The 24654-nt window shown below is 37.1% G+C and overlaps 1 protein-coding gene across 2 annotated transcripts in view; it reads left to right on the plus strand.

The window, feature by feature from the left end:
- The window catches only part of PDE11A (phosphodiesterase 11A), a 115996-nt gene that overhangs the window by 25435 nt on the left and 65907 nt on the right, over positions 1-24654 (plus strand). For both annotated transcript variants that reach the window (XM_050339885.1, XM_050339886.1), the window contains exons 3-5: positions 16559-16648; positions 18764-18904; positions 22310-22374. In XM_050339885.1, the coding sequence (XP_050195842.1) occupies positions 16559-16648; positions 18764-18904; positions 22310-22374 (296 nt within the window). The remainder of the gene's footprint in view (positions 1-16558; positions 16649-18763; positions 18905-22309; positions 22375-24654) is intronic.

The raw sequence follows: 24654 nt of genomic DNA on the forward strand, positions 1-24654 counted from the left end.
AAGATACTGTGTGTTTTGCATTGTCATTAATATGTGTTGCTCTTGAAGAGTACTAAACTAAATTCTATTATATGCTGTGGTTTCTCTTTAGGAAATGATATGTAATACATTGAATGACTTAGGTAGTTATTTACATTCTCTCAATAAAACAGTAGGAGTAGTAAGTCTAATGAGAAGTTTTTTCAGTGCAGTTGTTAATGGAGATAATGAATCCTCTACTTTTTTAGGTATGTTATAGGTTTACCTTACTTGAAAGTGTGCCCTTATTTCTTGAGCCCATAATCCTTTTTTTTTTTTTTTTTTTAAACTTAAAAGCCAAACTCAAGGGCCCAAGACCCCACTACAGTAGGGGACAGACAGTGAGCAGGGGGCAGCTTCTCCAAAAAGATGGTAGGAAGTATTACAGAAATGACAGATGGATTGTTGTAAGTACATATCTGATGACCTTTTAGTAGGTTTCCGTGGACCTTTTGGACTCTTTGAGGGAATTTAATTTTTGTGCTTTATAAATATTTTATCTGAAAGTATGCTATAAAAAGGAACGTCAAGGGAAGAAGAAAAATTACATAATAGTAGTCATAGTTGAGAAACTGTAGAAGTGGCAAACTCTTCACCTCTAGGAACTAGACTAGTGTTACTTATCAGGCCAGTTCAGGTGGATAGAAACATTAGGCCAAAAGTTGGATCTAGTCTTTTCAGGGACAGAATGATAATTAGGTACCCTTGTTTGCCACATTTTCATTAATGCAGTTGTATGTTAGGGATTACAATAAAGTAGAAGGGTACTGATACAGTGTTCAAGATTTTTTTATATCAAAATCATGCTTTGCGTTTTCCTACTCTTTTTTTCCTAATTTTTAAGATTGTTGAAGGGCATAGGTATGTAGGTATACCTCTATCATGTTGCTGATAAAACCATAATAAATAACTAATATTAAAATTATGTTCAAGGGATCATGCAACTGAGAGTTACACAAAACACCAGACTTTTGGAGGACAAGGTTTTATAGGTGTTTTTTAAGCCTTGAGTATAAATGGCCTGTTTACTTCTAACCTCTACTGACTTGAGAGCATACCAAGCACAGAGTTTTCTTCAAAGCTCTAGTCCTTAGCTGAAAATCTGTTCTACCTGGCAGAAGCATTATAAAGAGAGCTCAAGCTGGAGGTAGAAAAACAATGTGTTGTTTCAAATTTTCAAAGTAATTTTGAAAAACCTTGTTTCTAAGAACTGTGCTAGGGTTACTGATCAGGCTAATTCAGGTAGCTCTAAATGCCATCTTGCACTTTGTGCTGCTGTCCAATCTGCTTATACAATTGTCACCCATGTATGTCTGCATTCTGCTTGCATGCCTCTTCTATGAATTAAAGAGAAGAGGACATGTCAGTGGTCTCCTGACTTGAGACTGAAGAAGGAAAGGTCAGAATTCATCCCCTTAACTAAGACTCCATCTTTTAATTTCCAGGGAACACTACATTATTCTTTGTTAGAAATTCAATTAGTTTTCCCCATGAGGTTTTAATTCTCTGTGTGTCATTTAGTGCTATTGAATTAGGACCCCAATTGTATTTTGTATTATACAGGATAACAGAAATAATTTGGTTTAATACTATTAGCCAGTTGTATTATCAAGTATATGAATGGTCAGCAGCTCATGCCCAAAGAGTTCTCACTGACGTTATAGACTTCCATGCAGCTGGAAGTAAATGAGTGCGGTGTTCTGCAGTACAGTTCAAATCAAAGGACTTTTATTGCAAGATGACTCACCTTAAAATACATGGAGATGATCACAACACTTTTTCATGTTTAAACGAAGGAGAATCACAGAATCACAAAATGGATAAGGTTGGAAAGGACCACAGTGGGTCATCTGTCCAAACTCCCTGCTCAAACAGAGTCATCCCAGAGCACATGGCACAGGATTTCATTGGAATGGTTCTTGAATATCTGCAGTGAGTGAAACCCTGTAACCTCTGTGGGCAACCTGTTCTATGCTCAAACACCTGCACAGTAAGGAATTTCTTCCTCATGTTCAGGTAGAACTTCCTGGGCATCAGTTTTTGCCCATTGCCTACTGTCCTATTGCTTAGAACCACCAAGAAGAGCCTGGATCCATCCTCTTGACACACCACCTTCAGATCCTTACAGACGTTGATAGGTCCTCTCTCCATCGTCTCTGCTGAACAGGCCCAGCTCCCTCAACCTTTCCTCCTAAGAGAGATGCTCCACTCCCTTAATCATCTTTGTAGCCCTCTGCTAAACTCTAGAAAGCTTCATGTCTCTCTTATACTAAGGAGCCCAGAAGTGGACACAAGAGAATGCTCTTCATTTCATTTTCAGTAGAATAGTAAGTGCATTATAAATATACATATTGGTATTGTAAAGTGTCAGGCTAAACCTTAAAATGTGTGTAGTTTTATTTCGTTGGATTTTTTTCAGAGTTTTTTTTTTGGTTGGTTGGTTGGTGTTTGTTAGTTTATTTGTTTTTAGGTGTTTTGTTTTATTCTTGTTTTTTTTTCCCAGCATGTGAAATCAGATTTACAGTTACAAATTAAATGTTTTCAGAATCAATAAACTTTTTGCGTAGAAAAAGGAGCAGTAAGCCCTTTATTTATAAACTGCCTCAGGCAATTTGTATAAGTATCTAGAGCTCTTTGATACTTTGGATTTTATAGGACTGGCACCATCTGTTGGTCTTTTGCACTGAAATCAATTTACGTTTTGAGTTCACTTTTTGAAAAACATCATAAAATTCACTGTCACGTAGATATTGGTAAAAACTTTGTCATGAAAAAGTAGCAATAATAAATCCTGTTTATGTGACCATGTAGTATTTCAGGACAACTGACTGGCAAGCCTGCAGAATTCAGCCATTTTTCGTGGGTTGTTCCAGTTTTATGATTAAAGAAAATACTTTCCATATGGAAGCAGTGAATTTCTTTACTATTAAAAAAACCATATCAAATGAACTAAGACATAGTAAGAAAGGCCTTTTTTTTTTAAGATGCAATAGATAAATTAAAATCAATTGTTCCATAAGCAGAGACAAAGTAGGAAATAATTTTGAGAAGAGAAGGAACTAAAAATAAGGTAGAGAAGATGAAGAAATGAGTGGGTGCAAGGATTGCAACAAGATTGAATGCATATCAGAAGACAATCTAAGCAAAGAATGATAGTTTCTTAAGCAGAAAAGATAAAAACACTGGACACTGGAAAAATATTTAAACTCATGGAAAAGGAATAAAAGCAGAAGGAGAGCAAATGTGGACAGATGTGCAGCGAGCTGAATTTGAATTTTTCAGCTGTACTTCTACTGAACTGTAAGAAGCCAGGGTGTATGACCCAGGGCACTGCCCTGATCATTCAGCCTTGCCTTGGTTAATCCTCATTCCTTGACTAATGACAACTTTTACAGTCCAAAATTATGGAGACAAAAAAAGAGCAAACCTACTCAAGTCCTAATCAAATCAAAGAACACTGTTCTATTCTTGGTTTTTTTGATAAAATATCTATGAGGGGAGGATAGCTTATGTGATGAAAGGACAACCTGTTTTCCTGTTATTTCTGTAGCTTAAAGACCAGATATCCTTCCTCAGTTTGTGAAGTGTTTTACCCCCTGGTACTACAGAATCAAGCTGAATTAACTGTGATACTGCTTAAAGGCTGCAACTAGAAGTGAAGGCTTGTTTTACTGAGTGCCCTGTAAAAGTTTAAAATAATTTGGCCCTGTACTGAACTGTTAATAACGTAGGCAGAAGTGAACTCTTAACATCAGTAAATTTGCACTAAGGAAGACAGCAGCATATTGATTTTTAAACACAACTCAGCTACCTGAAATCAAATGCTCTCCAGTGTGCAGTTCAAGAGCCATATTAATATTAATATCTTACAGTTTTTCTTCTGAGGCACCCAGTGAGAAGTATATGTAAGTATATGCCTGGAAGAACCTTGTTTTGCTGGAAGCAAAATGTATGTCTGTATAAGTAACTGTAACAGGCTTGCTTATATACCTGTATAAAGGCTTAGGGTTGTTTTTAGGGTTTTTTTGTTTTGGTTTGTTTTTTTTTATTTAAACATAGCTTTGTTTAGATACACAATCACTTCAGTCTGAGATTCGAAACACTATGATTTTCAGTATTAAGGGGCAGGATGCTGTGTGCTTAGTAGGTGTAAGATTAATATCTTTGAACACTTACAGTGCAGCAGATCACTGTTTTATCTCTCAGGATGTAACCCATTGTATGGTTCATAATGCTGTTTTCACTGAAAGGTCATTTAGGCAGTTGTTCTGAACTGGATTTTTTTCTGTGCCCTTCACCAAATTACCCCAAAGAAAGAAAGGAAGACAAATGGCCTCATTTGAAGCTGTAGTAAAAACACTTTGTGGCCAGTTGCAGAGGAAGGAGAAAGATACATAGTTGATACCAAACACTGATGGTTCTGCAGTCACAGCTAGCAAAAGACTGAGCGCTGAGGAATAACATCTGAAAGCAGAGACTGTAATGTGAAGGTTTGAATACTTGCCTGGACCAGTGAGTGAGACACTGCAGGCAAGACTGTAATCATAAGCTTGGGGCAACAGTATTTTTGGTTGAATAAAATATCTTTTCTTTTGTCTGCAGAGGCCTGCAACATGCAAGTCGTCAAGTATAAACAACCCATATAGCAAATAATTCCCATACCTGCTGTGAGAGAAGATAGGATTTTTTTCTATGTGCAGAGAACCTCAGAAGCCTGTGATTGTGTTTATCTTGCAGCCGTGTGAAAGGTAGTGTGTTAACACATCAGATCTGTAGAAATCTGCAAGATAAAATTGCAGTGTGGGTTTTATTGGGGAGAAGCTGCATCCAGTTTTCGTGGCTCCTCAGAGGAAAGTGAATTCACTGTCCCCAAATTGCCTGGGCTTCACAGACAAGTACTTCAGGTAAATAATGATGGGTATAGTTATACCACCAGAATTTGGCACTGCTGTTCCAGTTTATAAATAACTTTGCCTAGAAATCAGATAGCAGCATGTGCAGGTGTGAGTCATTAGTGCAGGAGACACAATGATGTGTGGAAAAAGAATGGCTCACATCCAAACCAGCCCACACACTTTCATCAACCCCTTGAAGTCTGCAGCACAGAAAATAAATTTTTCAAGTCAGACTGCTAAAGCCCACCCAGCCTTAAAGCTCAAAGGTGCAATAATACGACATGCAGTGCTTCTCCCAGTGCTTTGTCGATCAGTCATGCTCAAAGGGCAGTTTTGTAAGACACTGGTTTACTGAGTTAATTATCACAATGTCAATTGAATAAATTAATATCCCCCACATACGCACACAAAAAAATGTGTGTCAGAGCTGCTTTCTGTAAATCACTGCTTTAGGACATGTACTTTTAAGTTCTAAGGAATTAAGGAAACAACCAAATTACTACTTGATTTTATTTTTAAACTTTCATGAGCTGAAACTAGAAACAGTTAATGTACTGACCTCCCTGGTTGCAGAGTTAATGGAGGGTGTAATGAAGAAATCAACAAGTACCAAAATAGCACTTATGATAAGGTGCTGGTTTTGGAGAGAATTTGAAAAAAAATAAAAATAGTGCTTTTAGTTCAGGAATATGCCTGACTTAGTTCTAACTGGTCTGGCAAAGTTAATCCTTTCAAGTGTTATGTTAAGCTGAAGGGAGATAGACAACTCCTCGTGTCAGGTGAAGGTTCTTGGTAAAACAATTGAATTCAAACAGGATTCAAGTTATTTTTTTAACTGAGGATTAAATACAGAAGTGGTTTCATTTTCATATGAAAGCACATTTGTATTCTAGATCTGGTATGTTTTTAATATTGTAGATTGCATCCTTGTTTATTTCAATAAGGTGCACATTTCACTATTTGCTGAACAATCCTTTTTTGCCATATGTCTTCTTTTTCCTATTTTTGCAGTGAAATAAAAATAGAAAATTGAAACACAAGTTTAGATCACTTTCTCTAAAATTCTGGCTTTAGGTCTTATCAAAAGATACCCTATGTCTTTTCTTGCTTAGTGGTTTTGAAATTATGGTGAGGATTCAAAGTTCTGTGCAGAGATGGTCATCTCCTTTCCTGTTTCCATTAGCACATTGTTGTGTACAGATTGAACAGTGAAGTATGAGATTTGGGCATCCTGGTAGACATAGAATAGCATATAGAAAGAGCAGGGAATGTCAAACTATTCAGTCTGCATTACGAATGTCATGGTTTTGCAGGAATTCTGTAAAGATTTATGCTCAGCCTCTCCTGACTGGCATCTGCCTGGATAGGGTAAAAAAAATTTTAATGTCAGTCTGCCTTCTGTGAATTGATACAGCTAGAGCTGATGAAAATGGCCTGAGGCATCAACCACCGTTCCACATTTTTAAAGACATGAAAAATTCTGTAAATTACAACCACATAAATCCAAATTAAGATGTCAGAGGTATTACTGCAGGCTCACAGTGACGTAGATCAGAGCACTATTTGGCTCAGCTGCTTTTCTGCTCATTTCTTTTCACTGTACTCATGACGAAGGAGAGGTAAATATATAATTGCTGAACACACTTTTCTGTAAATAGTTTTATTGAGAAAGCAGTTAAGGAATATTTATATTAATTCCATTTCTAATTAATAGAATTTTCCCAATTAATTTATACTTTTCTATTAATTAATTTCTATTAAAATTCTATATTAAGGGTTTTGAAATCTCATTTCATGTAAAACTAATAAGAATTTGCCTTTTTGTTCCTTCTTGTGGTTTAAGAAGTTATTCTGTTGCCTTGGTATTACGTTATTTTTCATTTGTCCCTAATTTAATAGTTGCCAACCTCAAATCTCTAAGAATGACACTGTCTAGGTGTATAGATAAGTTTTCCTCCAGCCACTTCTGTCACTTTACACAGAAACTGTTCTAAAGATGATATTACTGTACACTGCTTTTTTCACCCCTCCCAGATATGTATTTAACATGAGGGTTTGAGCTGTTTCCTTAAAGACAAAGGTTTGTAGGGTTTATTCCCCTACTTCCTCATGTAAAACATTAACACAATGTAATAGGTAGAAATTACAATGTATGTTAGAAGTGCTTTTAATCAGGTTTGAAAATGCTATAATAGATACTAATTCAGGTTCCTAATTGGTATAATTGGTTTCAAATAACAGTATTGTGAAGTGTCTTCACTTGTATAATCAATTTGACTAGAATAAGATTCTGCACTTCTGAAGAAACGTTGTATTTGTAAGAAAAAAAATATGGGTAAAAATGATACATTGAAAACACACTGCATTCCTTACCATTATTTTTCATCTTAAAAACTGGAAAAAAAGAATAAGAGTGACTTTCTCAGGAGAAATATATGAAGAGACAATGTCACCAACATAAAGTTCTCTGACATTCAGTAACAATTATATTAGTCACTAAGTATACATAAACTCAAAATAGGCAAATGTAGAACACCCCAGGCAAATTTCCCAATGTTGAGGAGAAACTCAACAAATTGACATAAGAATACATGTCAAAAATACGATGTGATTGTGTTGTGTTGTGATGCTTCTATGTATGATGGAACAAAGGGTCAAGGTACAATGTATCCTGATTGGAAAAAGGTACATAAAATGGTGTGGTGAAAGGAAGGGTCACTTATGCTATGGATCTCACTTGCATGAGAAAACTTGCTTCACTTTTTTTTTTTTCTAGTTGAACAGAACCAGCCCCTTCCATCCCCCTGGGACTGATGCTACAGAGAGGGGGAAGTCAGGGAAACTAAACTTATTCACAACAGGCACAACATAACCTGGCTGGTTTATGTGTCAGATTCAGGATTTTGTGTTGCTGTTGGAGTTTCAGTTAGCAGGGAGGTTCTTGGCGACAGTGGCTCTACTCAGGCAAAAACACCCACCTTGCTGAAAGAGGAGCTCAGCGTGGCAAAGGATCAGGCTTCTGCAGTAAGCTCTGCCAGAAACATTCTCTTTCTGTTAAACAAACTCCAAGAGGAAAAAGGCTACTGTTCAAGTAATTTCTCCTTCATAAATCACAAAATACATTTTGAAGTATGTGACGGAAGAACCTGAATAGAAACTTCTTAATGCCACAGTAATCTCAGTGCAGACTGTTATATATAAATGTGCGAACTTCTTTCTTTGTTAAACTGCACACAGTATTCATGCAACAGCAGGATTAATTTTCACTCATGACTCATAACAACATGTCCAGTTCTGCGCTTCCCAGTACAAGTGAGACATGGACATACTGGATAGAAGCCAACAAAGGTACAGAAAGAGGATTAAGGGACTAAAACATCTCCCCTACAAGGAAAGGCTGAGGGATCTGGGACTGTTTTCCAAAGAAAAGAATGCTCATGGGGGGATTTAATCACTGTGTATAAATAGAGGGTGGTAGGTTACAAAGACGACACAAAAGCCAGACTCTTCAGTGGTGCCCACTGACAGGACAAGAGGCAAGGGACACTTCAACACAGGAAACTCTGAACATCAGGAAACACTTTTTTACTGTGAGAGGGACTGATAGGTTGCTCAGAGAGGTTGTGAAGTCATCCTAGGAGATATTCAAAAGCTGTCTAGACACAGTCCTGAACAAACAGCTTTAGGTGGTCCTACTTGAGGGCAGGGGGTTGGACTAGGTGACCTCTGAAGGCCCCAGCCAAATCTCAGCCAGTTTGTGATTCTGCACTCTGGCTCTAAAGACAACATTTAATTTATACCAAAAGTGAAAGAAGACATTCAGTTAGGGCTAAATCAACAAGTAGAAGTAGTTTTCAGTTTGTGTACTCTAATACTTAAAGTCTGAACCACTGTGTAAATGAATAAATCTATTTCTCATCATTAACAAGAATTGGGAGTTGGTAAGTACAACTGTGACTTGAATAGTAGAATAATTGTAAATAGAATTGTGACTTGAGGATGACATTCTCAATGTATAGATGCATATGGAATTGATTCTTGGTTTCAATGTCACTCAATTAGCATGATCAGTTATTATGGATAGTATCTGCCAGAGGTCAGACATGTGAAAGTTGAAATGGTAAAACCAAAGTCTGCAACTGTGTTTTAGGAAAAATCAACTTTGAAATGATACTTATTAATTCTCCTATGCCAATTTAAAGTTCTGATCTGCCACTCTTGTTTTTAAACATTGGTAGCTTTTATAACAGTGTCTTGGACAGGCTGGTTCCGCTGATTTAAGCATAGTGGGAAGCAGGAGCTTTTCCAAAATTTTGACAAAATCTTTCTTTGTGACCTTCTTCCTCCCTTCAGATAAATCAGTTAATCTTTCTTTGGCTCAGTTTTGCTGTCTGTAGATAAAAATTACGACACGACATTGCTGCTGTAAAACTTGGTTCATGGTCTGCCAAAGTGCTTTGATATAGTGAGATTTAGGCACTGCAGAACTGCATGCCTTACACAATAGCTGCAGGCTCCTGTGGCCAAGGACTGACCTTTAGTGGCTCTTCTTTAAACAGGGGAGAGCACTCAGGCAGTTACAGCCCCTCTTGGTCTTTTTGGAAAGCATTACACAGGTAAAGTGTCCTCTGGGAACCATCTCAACTTGTTTGTTTTTTGGGGTTTTTTTTAAGGTGATGATATAATTTTCATGTGTCAAAGATAAACAGTGTTCAGCCTTTGTGCTTTTGAGAATTTGTAACCTTTTGTAATGCTACTTATCTGTATTATTTCAGATGAACTAGTAAAAGCTACCTAGCACTTCTCTGTAATAAGACTTTGCTACAAAGGATGGAGCCCTGCCAGCTTTCCAAACCAATGTCTGGAAACACTAGGGTTGGTAAAGTAACATCATCTGTAATTGTTGGGTTGATTTAATGGTGTTCTGGCTGCAGGTGGTCACACATATATAGGCCATACCTTCACCATCCAGATTTGAGAGTCCTCAGTAACCCTTGCAATGAGGAGTCTCCATGGCTTTCAGCTTTTTTACAATACAGAAACATGTTAGTTTACTGGTTAATCATATTACTTTAACTTTGCAGCCCTCATTTGGGCTGCCTGCAAGGCGCGTTTCTCTTGCTTTCAAGCTTGATTTGTGTTTGCTGAACACCCAGGATGAAGTGCTGATGCCAGCCATTGGCCTTATAGGTGCTTACACTGGCATGATGCTGCTCCTTGTCTGCTACCTCTACTCTTCTTCTGTTTATACACTTCTGATTTTAATAGAACCACTGTTGTTCCTTGTGTAATTTTCCTCCTCCTCTTGTTCTCATTTTTCCTGCTGAAAATCCTGGCTTAATATCACATGTTGAATAACAGAGTAGCAGTTTGAAGTGTTTGCTGAGAGAGGGCTTATTAGTGGCTGTCACTGATTCAGGTTTGTGCAAAATATAGAGAAGTTTGCAGTGAAAATAACTGGATTTTGCATGTAGGAGATCAGATGATTGGATCCTACAATAGTAGCCTTTCTACATGAATTTAAATTATTTTTGGCTTTCTAGTCTTTAGCAGAATTTTTTCATATTTCAGATTCAGTTGGAGCAACAGCATTAAAATTAGATGCTCTGTGGAAATTTACAGTGCAATTTATTGTCCTTTCCACTTTATACCGAGTGCTAAATTTAATCCAATGTTAAAATGTTTAAATATGTCGTACCAAATATTGTCAAAAATAGATTTAATAGACATTGCGGATGTTTTTTATTTGTGTAAGAGAATAATTCAGCATGGCTTGTTTAGATTTTTTTGAGCTTCACCCCTTGATAATGAAGGGAGTTATGAATAACAAACCTTCAAATACCTGCCATAAAAAAAGACAAGATTAATAGATGTGTAGTTCTGTCTTTAAAAATAGTCTTAAAAGTGTATTATTGTAAATCAGATTAAATTTGTTCATTTGTTTTCCCAGTTTAAAGATCTTGGGTGCATAGCAGAAAACAAAGATGGGGTTTGTGTTGAGCAACCAGAGGGCAGTGATGGGGCCTGCAGAAAGATGAGAGGCTGAGACTGAACACATTTAATCTGCACTCCCACCCTTTCCTGCCCCTTGGTCCTGTATGTGATAGTCTCCCAGTGCCATGGTTTGTGAGGACAGTGACCTACATAGGATCCAGGTTTTAAAATTGTAATGAATCTGCTTCTACTGGAGACTTGCTTTGTAATCTGTCTGGTGACGCAGTTATCGAGTTTGAATGTGTGCCAGTTATTATATGAGGCAGGCAAGTACAGAGTCAGTGCTGAGGGATTGCTCCCATGGTCCTTTTCAGCTGTTTGCAGACACCAAAAGCTTCCATGGTTAGATAGTGAGCTTTATAGGTCAGCGATGCTGCTGCATGTTTGCAAGCATTAGCGCACTGTTTTGGTACGCATAAATAACCACATGCAAATAGAAACTTAAAATAAAATTTAAACAAAAAAATTTTAAAAAATCAGAGGCAGTAGAAGATTGGCCCAGGAGCCTCTGCAGCTTCACCAATAAAGGTGGGAGCTTTGCACCCTGTTTGGGTGCCCACAATTCAAGGGATGTCTCTTCCAACCATGTTCTTTCCATGCTTGGGGTGGAAAAATAACTTTGGAAAATATTTCTTGAGAATTGCAAACTTAGATGACAATTAGATTTTATCAGGTGTGTGGATAGCCAGACCCTGCACAGCTGGCAGAAGGTAAGGGAATTTAGATAAATGCTTGTGTTTAACCATTTTGCAGTTGAATTTGGTTTATTCTTTTCAGAATTCAGTAGAATATTTCATTCTCTGAACCTATTTTAAACACCTTAGAAAATGTTTCAAAGGGCAGCTGGCTTCCCTGACTTGGTTTCAAGTATGTCCACAAAGCATATATAATTTTAAACTGCAGCAACAACATTTACTTTGAAAGGGCTTCCTTTCTCTTTCTAGGAAGGCTGTACTAGCTCCTTTCCCCCCCAGGCTTACCGAGCAAGCTGTGTAAAGAGAAGTGGCTCCTGTGGCCACTAAAGAAAACAACTGAACCAGACAGGCCTTTGCTGAGAGCTTAACCTGGAGTTTGTGCCAGAATGAGTACACAAGCATTACTGAGAGGCTTCTTTCTTCCGTCAGACATTAGAATTGTTTTCTTTTGTGACCACAGGCAAGCGGGTGTTTGGAGTAAGCCAGAAGCCGTGAGTTAGACTATATGAGATAGTTACAGCAGCGTGTGCTCTTGGAGGATGCTCGGTGAGAGCAAAACTGTGTGAAGGGGAGGCAGGGTAAATGTCACTGCGCTTATCTGAAGCTGAACTCATGGCTGCTTTCCAGCCAGCAAGCGTGAAGCATTTTACCTCTGCAGTGTGCTACCATTGCAGCACTGGCTCTTCTTCATTACTAGCAAATAACTTCCTGCATTGCAGGTCTGTGTGCGTGCAGCTTTGTTGCTTTTGCACCTTCTTTTCATTAAGGGAAAATTTCAAAACTTACTTCCCATGAGGTACACAATTCTAGAAAACAGCCTTCTTTTGAACTTATGAAGCTGGAACCAGCAAGGACTTCTCTTGTGTAACAAGGGAAGAGTTCGCAGGTTCTGTAAGGACCTTCATCCCCAGACTGTGTGGTGAAGGGAAAGGTGGTATCCCTTGAGGACAGGCGTTGTCAGAAAGAGCTTGGCTAGAGGTCTTCTCCTTCCTGTTTCTGATGATTAAAAAAAAATTGTATCATGTATCAAGTTATTGTGAAACTTAACCCCAGATCATGAGAAGAAACCCTTAACTTATTTTTAGCAGTTCAAAGGAACACTAATAAGCATTTTATTAACTTATGTATTCTATGTCTCATCATCTGTGAAAAGCCAGATGAAAGGAAAATGAGTGTCACACCTCAAGACACTGTAATGCTGTAGTGTAGGTGTCCAGATGCTGATGTGCCCAGACAGCTCTGCAACCAGGTATGAAACTGTAAAACTGTGATTATGAAGAGGAAGCATATGGAAACCTACACTTTAAACTTCTGCATGAGAACTGGTGTGTTTCATACGGATTTCAGAACTGATGCCATTAAAAACAAACAAAAAACCTCAATGAAACGTGAGCTCAGTTTTTAACTTTCTTGTCTGAGATGTTAATATTGCAGAATCTGGAAGCGCTTTATACTTCCAAATATTAAACTACTGCTTCAGTTCTTATTATAGATTTTAAAGTCTATCTTTAGGTATACCGTTTGGAGATGTGTGGAGATACTAAAGCACTGGGAGTGTATCTTTCTGTGGGAAGGAAAAAGTAACTATGGTCAGGGCATTCATTGATCAAAACTGGTGTAGTTTTGCAGTAAAGATCCGTCATCTTCAAGACATAGCTGAAAATTAAGGTAGCTACATAACTGAATACTAAAACTTCCAGTAATTATACTGTTTGTTTCCTTGGTAGTTATGTTTTAGTACTCCTACCATAGAATAATCCCGTAATGAAATAATAGAATTTAGAAGGAAGAGAGTGAGATATTGAAACAGTGCCCATTATTTCATCTTCTTTTCATGAAGGTTTCCTGCCCTAATAAAATATTGAACAGTTTGTGAACACAGCTTTTTAGCTTTTGTACGCTGCTGTGAATTTGTGAGGTGAATGTAGTTGCTGCCCAAGGACATGGTACTTACTGGAGGGTTAGGTATGAGAATGGTGTAACCTGCACTTACTATATCTGAATGCCTTATAGTTGACACACACACACACACTAAGAGTAGTATCTTTCAACATCTCAGCAGATTCATTAGATTGTTATTCAGCCTGAACAAAACTTTTAAAAAATATACTATTACATACTTACATATATTTATATTTGTTTGGCAGTATTGCAAATAGTACTTCAATGAAGCATTACAACTATTCTTATTAGACAAAATAAATTAATTAGTTATATCTGCTAAAGCTATGCTTTTGGGTTTTGTTGTTGTTGTTGTTTTTTTTGTTTTGTTTTGTAACAAAGGGAAATTACCTTAGGTACTTCGGAAAGATATACTGGGTGTTTTCCTATGAGTTTCACACTAATATTTTGTGCATTGGTGTAACAGAAACATGTTGCATATTCAACCTTTGGACCCAGTGTCAGAACACAGTTGCTGCATCTGGTTAGCCTCACTCTAATAGACTATTTGGTAAAACCTGTACAGATGTTGGTTGGTAGAAGCAAACTGTCCTGTCTGTTTAGTGCTACAGGGGAACATGAGATGGAGAAAAGCCCAGCTCCTTCTTAACGAGGTCTTGTCTCACCAAGACAATTTAAAATAACTCTGTTATTTATAATTGTCAATTCCTGTCATGTGATGCTTAACAGTGTCTCTGTGGCCAACCATTCAATACTGTGTCCTTACAATACATTTTAGTACTGCATATTTAAATGTGGAATCCGAAATCAGAACAGGATAACTGCTTTCTACTTCATTCTGCAATTCTGATTTTAAAAACTTACTTGAAATGCAGTTAGCATTAGAAATGCCTTCATTCTTTATTTACTTGGCACTGTATTCCAGTTTGCCAAAAGTGGTTTAGGTATCAGTTACCCTCAGAGTTCAGAAAGTATGAAAAAGGAACAAGAGTGGGTGTTTATTTTTCCAGTTGTTCTTAGGTAAACATGGATAATTGATGTATCTGTTATCACAGGGTGGTTCCTCTCTGCCTGACAGGAGTGTTTTTCTCAGGACTTTTTCTTCATAGATGTTGACATTTATTAATTTCTTTTACTTGTTATCTTAAAGAGCTTTGTGTCTCTTTCTTAGTTGCACTGCACCTTACACAATTAGTTTGAGTGGTGAAAAGAATGATGTTATGGCAGTGGCTTTCCAGACTCTTGAAAATTCATATAACAGTGGGTTTTGGATGTTAATTTCTGCATAAAGCCAGGGCCTTGGAGTTTGGGTTCCAGGGAGCAATATATTTTCTTATTGACAAAAAGACATTTTGCTAGCTGTTTTTGTGATGGCTGAAGGTTCATAAACTTCTTTTATGCTTTCCATTGTCACAGGGTCACATTAAAGTTGGGAATAGAGGTTCCAATGGGAAGACAATAAATACTAGTATTCAATTTTTTTTATTAAATAAAAATGTATCCAGTCTCACTATGATATTCAAAATTGCACTAAATGTCAGATTTTTCTCAAGTTAACTTTTGTGTTCTGCATCTCTTATTTGGATGTGTTTTTAGTACCATTACAAGAAAAAATGGATAGGTTTTCTCTTTCATTTTGGAAATAAATCTAAACTGAAATATGCCAAATTCTCTCAGAGAAGTTCTGACCACCAAAAAATTAAACCCACTTATCAATTTGTTACACAAAATGAAAGATAATGTAAGACTCTATTCTTTCCTGAAGTCCAAAATATGTAATTATCCTTTAGAGGCAATCATGATGGAAGGAGGTTGGAAGTATAATGTTTCCAAATTAGCATCATAAGTGTGCACCTTAAAATCTTCAGTTTTTCTGACAGAATGCCAGCTGTGCAGGCACAAAATTCAGAGGATCTGAAGATGCTTTTCAAAAACTCATCATCAGTGAAATACACATTAGGTAGGTATACAACCAGTGGAGCGTGTAAAGCAGATAAAGTATAACAGCAGTTGCTGCTGTTTCTGCTCTTCTGGGTTCCTTCCTCAAATAGGCTCAATAACCCTGTTTCCTGTGTTAGCAGTATTTTTCTAATTAAATAGCATTTCAAAGACAAATACCCTATTAATGCCAAAGCTTGCTACAGAAAGGATTCCTTAGAGTAGACAGACAACCGACCAAAGAGAAGAGAAGTTAGCTGCTGCTGCATCCTTTTGGTTCTGTAAACAGCAGAGTGCCTCAACTCCCACTGGCTTTGCAAATGTTAAGGCTATTCAGCACCTGTAAAATTTACTAAGTGTCTCCTACCCAAGCTTGGGAACCACTCAGCAGTGGCAGTGTGTTACACACGTGTTACCAGTATGTGGCTTAAAAATGCTGGGTTTGGACTTTGATCCATTGTCATCCTTGTGAAAGTGCTGGTCCTACAGATATTTTAAAGTTATTTTGTGCACCTCAAAATATGTTCCCCGTGCCTCTTTTCCAGTCTTTCTTCATGTGTGATGATCCATTAAGGCCCAGTTTTTCAAGCATGTTCTTTAACTATTTCTTTTTTAGCCTTCATTGAGAAGACAACTTTCTGACTAATAGTTTTGGATCAATGTGCTGTGTTCCACTCCGATGGCATTATCCAAAATCTACATCCCCTAGAAATCAACAGTAATGTGATTCAAGCTTGCTTCTTGAGCTTAGAACAAGAAAATGGTCCAGAAAAATAAAGAATATTTTTCTAGGCAAGCTGTAATATCTTCTGAAATTGGATGCAGTCTTCAACAGACGTTTTATAGAGTTAAGAATCTGCAGTTTTCCAGAGAAATTACAGAGGACACTCACTGCTGGGACCTGTGAACTCAATTGCTTTTGTTCTTTCCTAGATATTTGATCTCTCTTCCACCCATTTTATGTGCCTTGCCCATGATAATTTTGTTTTGTGTTCAGTGTTCTGCTGAAGAGCGAGTGAACTGAGACTCTCCTGGGACATGTCCCCTAAGTTTAGGTCTCTTTGCTATAAACAGTTGCAGTTGTTTTTAGTAATTCTGAATTTCTTTTCATACTAGGTGATGCAGATGTACCTCCCATTCTGTGGGATTGCCATATCCAACGCCCAACTATTTGCAGCTTCAAGGAAGGAATATGACAGAAGCAGAGTAAGTAAAAAACACATAGTGGACCAATATCAGACTTTGGTCTTTTGTTCCTTCAGCTTCCAACTACGTGTACCTGTTTGCTAAGCAGACAGTTTTAACTACGTTTCATTTCAAAAACTGTATTTTCAACAGATTTCTGTCTTGATTGAAGCAGCAAGCAGAGAGCGTGGGAGGGAAATGCACTCATGGGGGTGGCTGTTATTTCCTGATGTCAGTTCTGTGTTTTGTAGTGCTGAAACAATTGCATTTGTGGCATAGACAGTGCAGGAGAGAGTGTTACTTTGGCAGAGATTCAAGCTCTCATAAAATTCTAGTAATATCAAGCCTTTTCCATCCTGAATTTTTAATATTCAATTCATGTGCAAATAATGTGGGTATATCTTTCTAAAAGTAAGCAGGAAAGAAACCCCTATATGTGAAGGGTTTTGACAGCATGTGTCTGCATAGAAGCATTACTCATGATTGCTGGTGCCGTGAATGAGTTGGGACAGGAGGTTCTGAAGTGAAAATAATGCTGAGCTTTCCTGTCATTTACTTGCCAGAGAGGTTTTTTAATTTTTTTCAAGAAAAAAAATTGTAATTTTGAGTTGTTGTGTTTTTTTTTTTTTTTTTTTAAATCGCCCTTCCTGAAATGATGACAGGAAGTTATACTTCTGTTAGCATGGATCACGGCTCCAAAACTTCAGTAAAAATACCCCAGACAGTGTTGAACCTGTTCTTCCTTCACAAAATAGGAGAGAATACAGTGGTCTGGGCCTGTATATTGACATTTTTATATTCATGGTTCTGGTGCTTTCCATGTGTGAAAACTGATGCTTTCCACTACTTTGAAAACTAACAATAGCCCTTTCTAATGGCTCTTATATTTAAGGGTCATGAGGAATGTGAGCTTGTCTTTGGTCCAGGTCTGAAAACAGACCATTATATTTTGGGGTGGAGATGCGGAGGAGACTTGGGGAATAAAAATGATTGTGTGCCAGAGGTTTTTTTCTTTCTTTGATGTTCAAATAAAATAATTGTTTGACTACTCAAAGGTCTGAAATTTGCTGCAGATTCCCTGACTGCAGGGAACAATACAGAATTTTGAGGAATCAGTGTTTAATCTTCTGAGCAAGGCTTTCAGCAGAAAAGTGTTAGAGACATTGTCATTCTTCACTGGAGAAGGGTAATTTCTGATGGTTGGATGTGCCAGGAAATTGGGTTAGAGGTACAGATTCTTTGTTTCTTGTTGCTGCTTCAGCCATGCAAAACATAAAAAATGTCATTGCCATTTGACAGCTGCGTGGTGGCCTGTACATAATTGCATTCTGGCCTGTTGGTGGCCTTTGGCTTTGCCTAGTCCATGGCTGAAGTTAATTGGCAAGTACCAAGTGGTGGACAAGTCCATACTATGCCTTGACTATCACACTGGGCATCAATGGTGGCAACTCCCAGTGACTGTGACCAAAATTTTGCTGGTGACCACCATGTTAGAAGAGCTAAGACCACTCCAGTTTATATGCTTACCTGTATTGATGTTCTTTAGTGTCAGCCCTAAATGAAAATAAGGGGAAAAGCACATTTCTTTGGACCCATGGTGAGAGAGGACAGGGCTTATTTTTTAAAGGTTGATGAAATGAGAGGGAAAGCCCTCAATTTTAAAGCATTGTATTTTACAGACATGTTAGTGGTAAAGGCTGGATCAGAGTGCTGTTAGACTCTGAGGTATTGATGTGGCTTTTTTTCCTTTCCAGCTTTGAACATGAAAATTGGGTAATAAAAGAATAAAATGGAGTTTAAATGCCCTAGCAAATTCAATATAGAAAATCAAGTAACTCAGTCCATACTTCATTGAGTTACAGCCATTGTTTCATTTTTGGACCAAAGTAAAATAGTTTGAAAGATTCCCGCTGTTTGCTAGAAGTTGGATTGTGCCGAGTTATGAACCGAGAAATACTTCTTTCTTTCTTCAGATACCCCCACTTCAATTCTCTTGCCATAAATATTATGAACTTTTTTTGAATGAAGATTTCAATGGATTTTTATATCAATCCCAAGGATGGGGCCTCCTTTACAATGCTCCATGTATTTATTAATTCTATAACCAATAAGAGAGTTTTCTGTCCTTGTATGCAGGCATTACTGGAAGTAGTGAATGACCTCTTTGAGGAACAGACTGACTTAGAGAAAATTGTCAAGAAAATTATGCATCGGGCCCAGACTCTTCTGAAGTGTGAACGGTGCTCAGTATTACTTCTGGAAGATATCGAATCACCTGTAAGTACAGCTGCACATTCTGTAAAAAGACTAATATTTGCTTTTATTGTAGTGGAGCTGTTGTCTGTCATATGTAAATACTGGACAGCAAGAATTCTTCCAGTATGTTGTTCCTAAATGTGAGTTAGGTACAGGTCAAATCTTTATCAATACCACTGTTGTGCTTTAATCCTGGTAGGCAGCTAAGTCCCACACAGCCCAGTAGGATGGGGAAGGGAACTGAAAGGCTAGAAGTGTGAAAGCTTGTGGGTTGAGGTACAGACAGTTCAGTAGGTAAAGCAAAAGCTATATGCACAGGCAAAGCAAAATAAAGAATTCATATGATCCTTCCAATCAGCAGGCAGGTGATTTGTCATTTCCAGGAAAGCAGGGCTTCATCATGTGCAGTGGAAACTTCCCTCAGCTTTTATTGCTGAGTGTGACATTGTATGGCATCATAGTATGGGATATCCCTTTAATTAGCTGGAATCAACCAATCTATTATGGGGTAGCAGAATCAGAAGCAGAGAAGGCCTTGACACTATGTATGTATTGTTGAGCAGTAAAACATCCCTATGTTGTAAATGCTGTTTTCATCACATAACTAAAACGTATCATTACTGCAGGCTACTATGAAGAAAATCAATACCATCTGAGCTAAACCAGTATAGGCACTTTTTCAGATGGAAACTGAAATACAATTTGTGATTCCTTATGGGCACTTGAAGGCATTTAATGGATGTCTGTAAGCTGCTGATGGATCAAACTATCACTGGTGTGTGATCCAGCTGATATTCTGTGATTCTCAGTTATCTGTGTGACGGAATTAGTGCTTCCTACAGAGCGGCTGTGACTTCTTAGCTGAGAAGCAAGGTGCTCTTGTGGTCTGCTTAAAAAGGAAAAATGACCTGATTTGTTATCAAATATTTATTTGCTCAGCTCCTTTCTTTTATGATATAGCGACAAGAAGGAAAGAAAAATCCTGTCTCTAGCTTCACTTACATTTATAACCTTGCTAACACTCAGACCATTGACTTATCAAATGGGTGGTGCTTGCAAGCAGTTTCAGAAGAAACAGTTGTATCATCAACCAAATTTTTAACGCTCATTTTTACAACTAACCTTTTCTGCATACATTCCAGTAAGTAATTATCAGGCATCTTTGTTAATATTGCCATGGTTTTCATACTTTTGTGTCTGTTAATTGTTGTTTAAGTGTTGAAAACTGAAATAAGTAATTTCAATTCTAGTATGCAAACATGTTATATCTTCAATCAGACTACTGGCCACTCAGAAATCACAGCTAAAAATAAACTCATCGAGACTTTGTTAGCTGACAGTCCTGTGTATTCAGCAACTCAGCTGGGTTTACAGCAGTCTAATAAGTGTCTTCACAGCTTCTGAACTTGTCTCATTAATATGTTTTTGTGGAATCCAATTCTTTAGTGTGGAAGAACAGCAAGACAGTGAGGGCTGAACCTGCAACACAGGGAGTTTTCCCAGTGACTTTTGATGACCACTACTCCATGGGATTTTTTCCTTCCTGGAAGTTTTCCTCTCAGTTAGGTTGGCAGGGTCTGTTTGGGAATAGCTGTGTGTGCTCCTTTTAACACGTTTCTTTATTACTTTGCAAAATAAATAATGAGGACCAGTTTCAGTTCCTAAATAATGAAAATGCTGTTAAAAGGTAAGTCCTCTTGTAACACAAAATCCATTGGAAAAGATGCATTTGCATACAAGTGCAGAGATAGTAGTGTTCTGGTGATAGGAATATGCCTTTACATTGAGCAAGTGAAATGAAAACACAAATTTCAGCATTACTGAAGTAGGTATGGTTTTTACAATTGCTCTTTGCATTTGACCAGGCAATAATCATTTCATTGCAGAGCTCTGTTAAGTTGAACAGATAGATGTTTTGACGGGGGCTTTCACTGGGACTTTGCAATTCTGATATTTATGTGGTACGAAAGCCTCTTTAAAAATGCTTAACTTTTTTATGAATATTGGTTTTAGTAGTAAAATAAGTGGCTGCCTTCATATTGGTAGCTCCCTCCAGTGTTTTCAGACTATTCAGCACAAACTGTCCTTCTTTCTACTGATTTTGGAAGTAGCTGAAGGATAAAAACATTGTTCGTAATATCATTTTTCTTCTACCCAAGTATTATTGGATTCACTGACTCTGCAGCTGATTATTTGTTGCTGTGCTGTGACAAGTCTAAATGATTATCAGAGACAGACTCATAAGTTTGTTTGTATGGCAGAAAAAAACCCCATTCCTTTTCCTTGGAGGAAAGATATGATTCTCATTTCATTTAAGTTACTAGAAATGAAGTCATTTCAGTGGAACTTTTCCTAAATTATACTAGCTTTCATAAAAGCAAGATCAAGGTTTGTATTTCACTTATATATTCTCTGTTATAGTATTTTAATGTTTCTAGTTTATTTTTTCTTTCTAAATTCCTTTCCCCCCAGTTTTATAATTACAGTAGACAGTTATTCTCCATTCTTATGAAATGTCCCTGTGTTTACAAGTATAATACGACTTTTATTTTTCACAGAACAGTACATTGTGATAGCAAGTTCTCAGTGGCTATGTTCAGTTAATTTTTCTGCTCTTTCTTTGAGCAGAAAAATTATTTCTACCTTTGAGCTTGGAGGGTTTTTTCTCAAACCATAAGCAATGAGCTTTTATTCCTCTAGACCAAATTGTGAAATGTGACCAAAAAATCTAAACTTGTCCTAAATGGTCATAAATCTTAGGTTATTTTGGAGTAGGAGAATAACATCTTTCTGCTCACTTGATAATTTTTATAAGCAACAAAACAGTTATTTTCCTGATTTCCCTCCATTTTGGAGGCTTAACCCATATATCAAAATAAATCTCTATAGAGTAACTCAATATTAAACCATGCCTAAAATGTTGTCATTTGTACATTGTGCAAAAAGCTTTTACAATACAGAACTGAAGCAAAGATGGGGACTCATCCAAAAACATATGACCTCTGTTCTGTGCCATGTTAGCCAGTCTTAAAATGTTTCATATAAGTGCTGTTGGCACGTATTTTCAAGTGTAATTAGTTGCAATTGGTAATGCAAATGTGTCTTTCTGTTTATGTTCCTATATTAAACAAGTGAATTTTGGGTAATGCTCCATAACTCACATTCTGAAAGCCTTTAAAGGGAAGCATATCCTGTTTTAGAAGATAGTTTCCTAGAATTGAAATATATCATGTGGTTTTATATTATTTCTTAGTGAATTGTGCACAGTGTGTATTTTGAATGTGAATTCTCCATTGGGGGAACACAGATTGTATTTTTATTCCAAGATCATTTGATAAAAATACAGTTTAAATATAGGAATCTCATATTACTGTTTTCTTAGATATTGATCTTAATAATAATATTAAGTTACTTTTTTTGTGACAGGTGGTGAAATTTACAAAATCCTTTGAGTTGTTATCTCCAAAATGCAGTGCTGATACTGACACCAGGTTAGTGCTTGTGTCTTGTGTGGTTTTGGATTACTTCCTTTTTCACAAAGTTTTAAATTTTATTCCCCAAGCTTTTATTTGCTTATGGAACTTTGGGTAGATTTGACCGAAGAGTGTGAGCCTGCAGTTTTTACTCAGATGAGACTCCTGTTTGCTTCAAATGGAGACTTGCTTGAATAAATATATGTGCCTATATTTATATGTATTTGTGTGTGTGTATATGCAATGCCATTGTATCAGCGTCTCAGGTAAGAAACCAGGAAAAAACTGACTTTTTGTTGTTGAACTTGTGGATAACACGCAGATATTGTTTTGCATGGTTAATACTGAATTACAAATAATAAAGATAAAATTGTTTTAGATCATTTGTTGATCTCTTACAAAATGCCTCCGTACAGTGTGTTGAAAAGTTTCCAGCAAAATTTTGTTTCTACTCTTGTCAAGTTGGAAAGCCTAGAAACCTCAGAGCACAAATATGATAAACATGTCATATAAAATATAATACATTTTATGCAAATTAATTCATACTGATTCTGAATGAGAAGTCTCCATATCAAATGGTTGTCTTAAACCTTCTCATGGATCAATTTTGCAGCATTACAAGGATGGGTGGGGTTATTTTTAAGATGTGCAAACTGAGAGCAGGGTCCAGAGCCACACAGAAAGCTGGGTAGAGTCTAGATCTCTGTCATGTCCTGTCCACTGCTTCAGATAGGGAATGGTGAGGCAAATGGAAAACAAGTGATAAGAAATAGGAAGATTTAAATATTAATAAATAATCTGTGATTCATCTGGGAATCATGAGTTACTGCTTTTGACAGAGTTTCAGAGTAGCAGTTGGTCTTTCCTAGGGGGTGAAAATACATTTCTTTTGTTCAGGGACGGGAGTATGAATCAAGGGATGTGGTTGTTATTCCTGTTTTTCTCAAACTTGATCTGTAGCCAGATTAGTCAAAACAATGTAGAGTGGTGTCAAGATAACCAAGCTGGCTCATTTCTTGTTACCATAGTTATATTATCACGTTTCCACAAAGCAGTTTGTGGTAGCCTGCTCCACATGTAGTCAAGTCAAGATTATTTTCTTTAGTCCAAGACATAAATAAACATGTGCAACCTAACACCTAGTCTTTATAAGATTTATAAAGGTATATTTCTGTGTGTCTTAATATAAAGATGAATTGCTTTTTCTTGGTCTTTTTTTCATCCAGTGAAGAATGAAGTTGGTTTTGCAATGATCAAGGTTAGACTGGTAGATATGATGTCACATTTGGATCTAGCACAGGCACAGTTTGAGTTACTGGCACTGTAGTGGGAAAATAAAGGTTATTTAGGATACAGAACAGTGCTGTGAGCTCTTGACATTTGAGTATTTTTGTAGTGAGTTTTGCCCTTTTCATTCTACATTCTGCAGCTGTAACTGATGTAAAGTCATGAGACTTTTCATGTGGAAAAAAATGGCAAGATGAGTTTCTTTATCATTACAGCAGTTAAGATAAATATTTTTCTTTGAAATTGTAGTGGAAATTGAAATAAACTGTAGGCTGAGAACAGTTCTAGTTGTAAGTTTTATCTGAATGAGAGTGAAGCTCCTAAGACAACATGACTTTGCATGCCCTAATATCTCTTCAGAGTTGAAGTTGGCTTTTCTTTTGCACTCCTTACATCTACCTGATAGCAGCTTACCTGTTTAATCCCTAAATATTATAATAAATATTCATAGCTTTTTTCTTTGCTGTTGATTGTAAAGAAATATCTTGCACTACCACACTTGAATTTATCTGTTCAGTTTGCAATTTTCCATCATACCATAATCAAGTTTGTTTATTATGCATAGTGGCACACTGATGCTTGTTTTTGACAGTGATTTTATTCTTGAAGTACAGATTTGCCAAGTCTCCTAAATTTTCTCTCCCTTTGAAAAATTAATACAAAAACTTAGAAGTCTTGAGGGTTAAGTTCTGATATATTCTAGATGAAGATGAGCCTGATGGAATGTGCTGTGGGCTGTGTCTTCCCTGCACAGAAGAAGCCATTTTTGCAGATGGGATTACATTTTAGCAGGTAGCTGAGGTTACAGTCCTCTAACCTGAGTCCCACTGGTAGTGGACAGATCAACTGCCTGGGCCAGAGTATGTGTTGTGTGGGCAAAAATATCTGTGCTCCTTCCTGTTTGGGCTGGTACAGAGGAATTGCTGAAATCCCTCAACATAACAGAACCTACTTTAAAAACTTTTTCGTGGATTTTATTTTGTTTATTTTACTTGAATTCATTTGCTGCTT

This window comes from Myiozetetes cayanensis, unplaced genomic scaffold (genome assembly GCF_022539395.1).
Source record: "Myiozetetes cayanensis isolate MyiCay16 unplaced genomic scaffold, myiCay2020 scf9, whole genome shotgun sequence".
NCBI classification, from domain to species: Eukaryota; Metazoa; Chordata; class Aves; order Passeriformes; family Tyrannidae; genus Myiozetetes; species Myiozetetes cayanensis.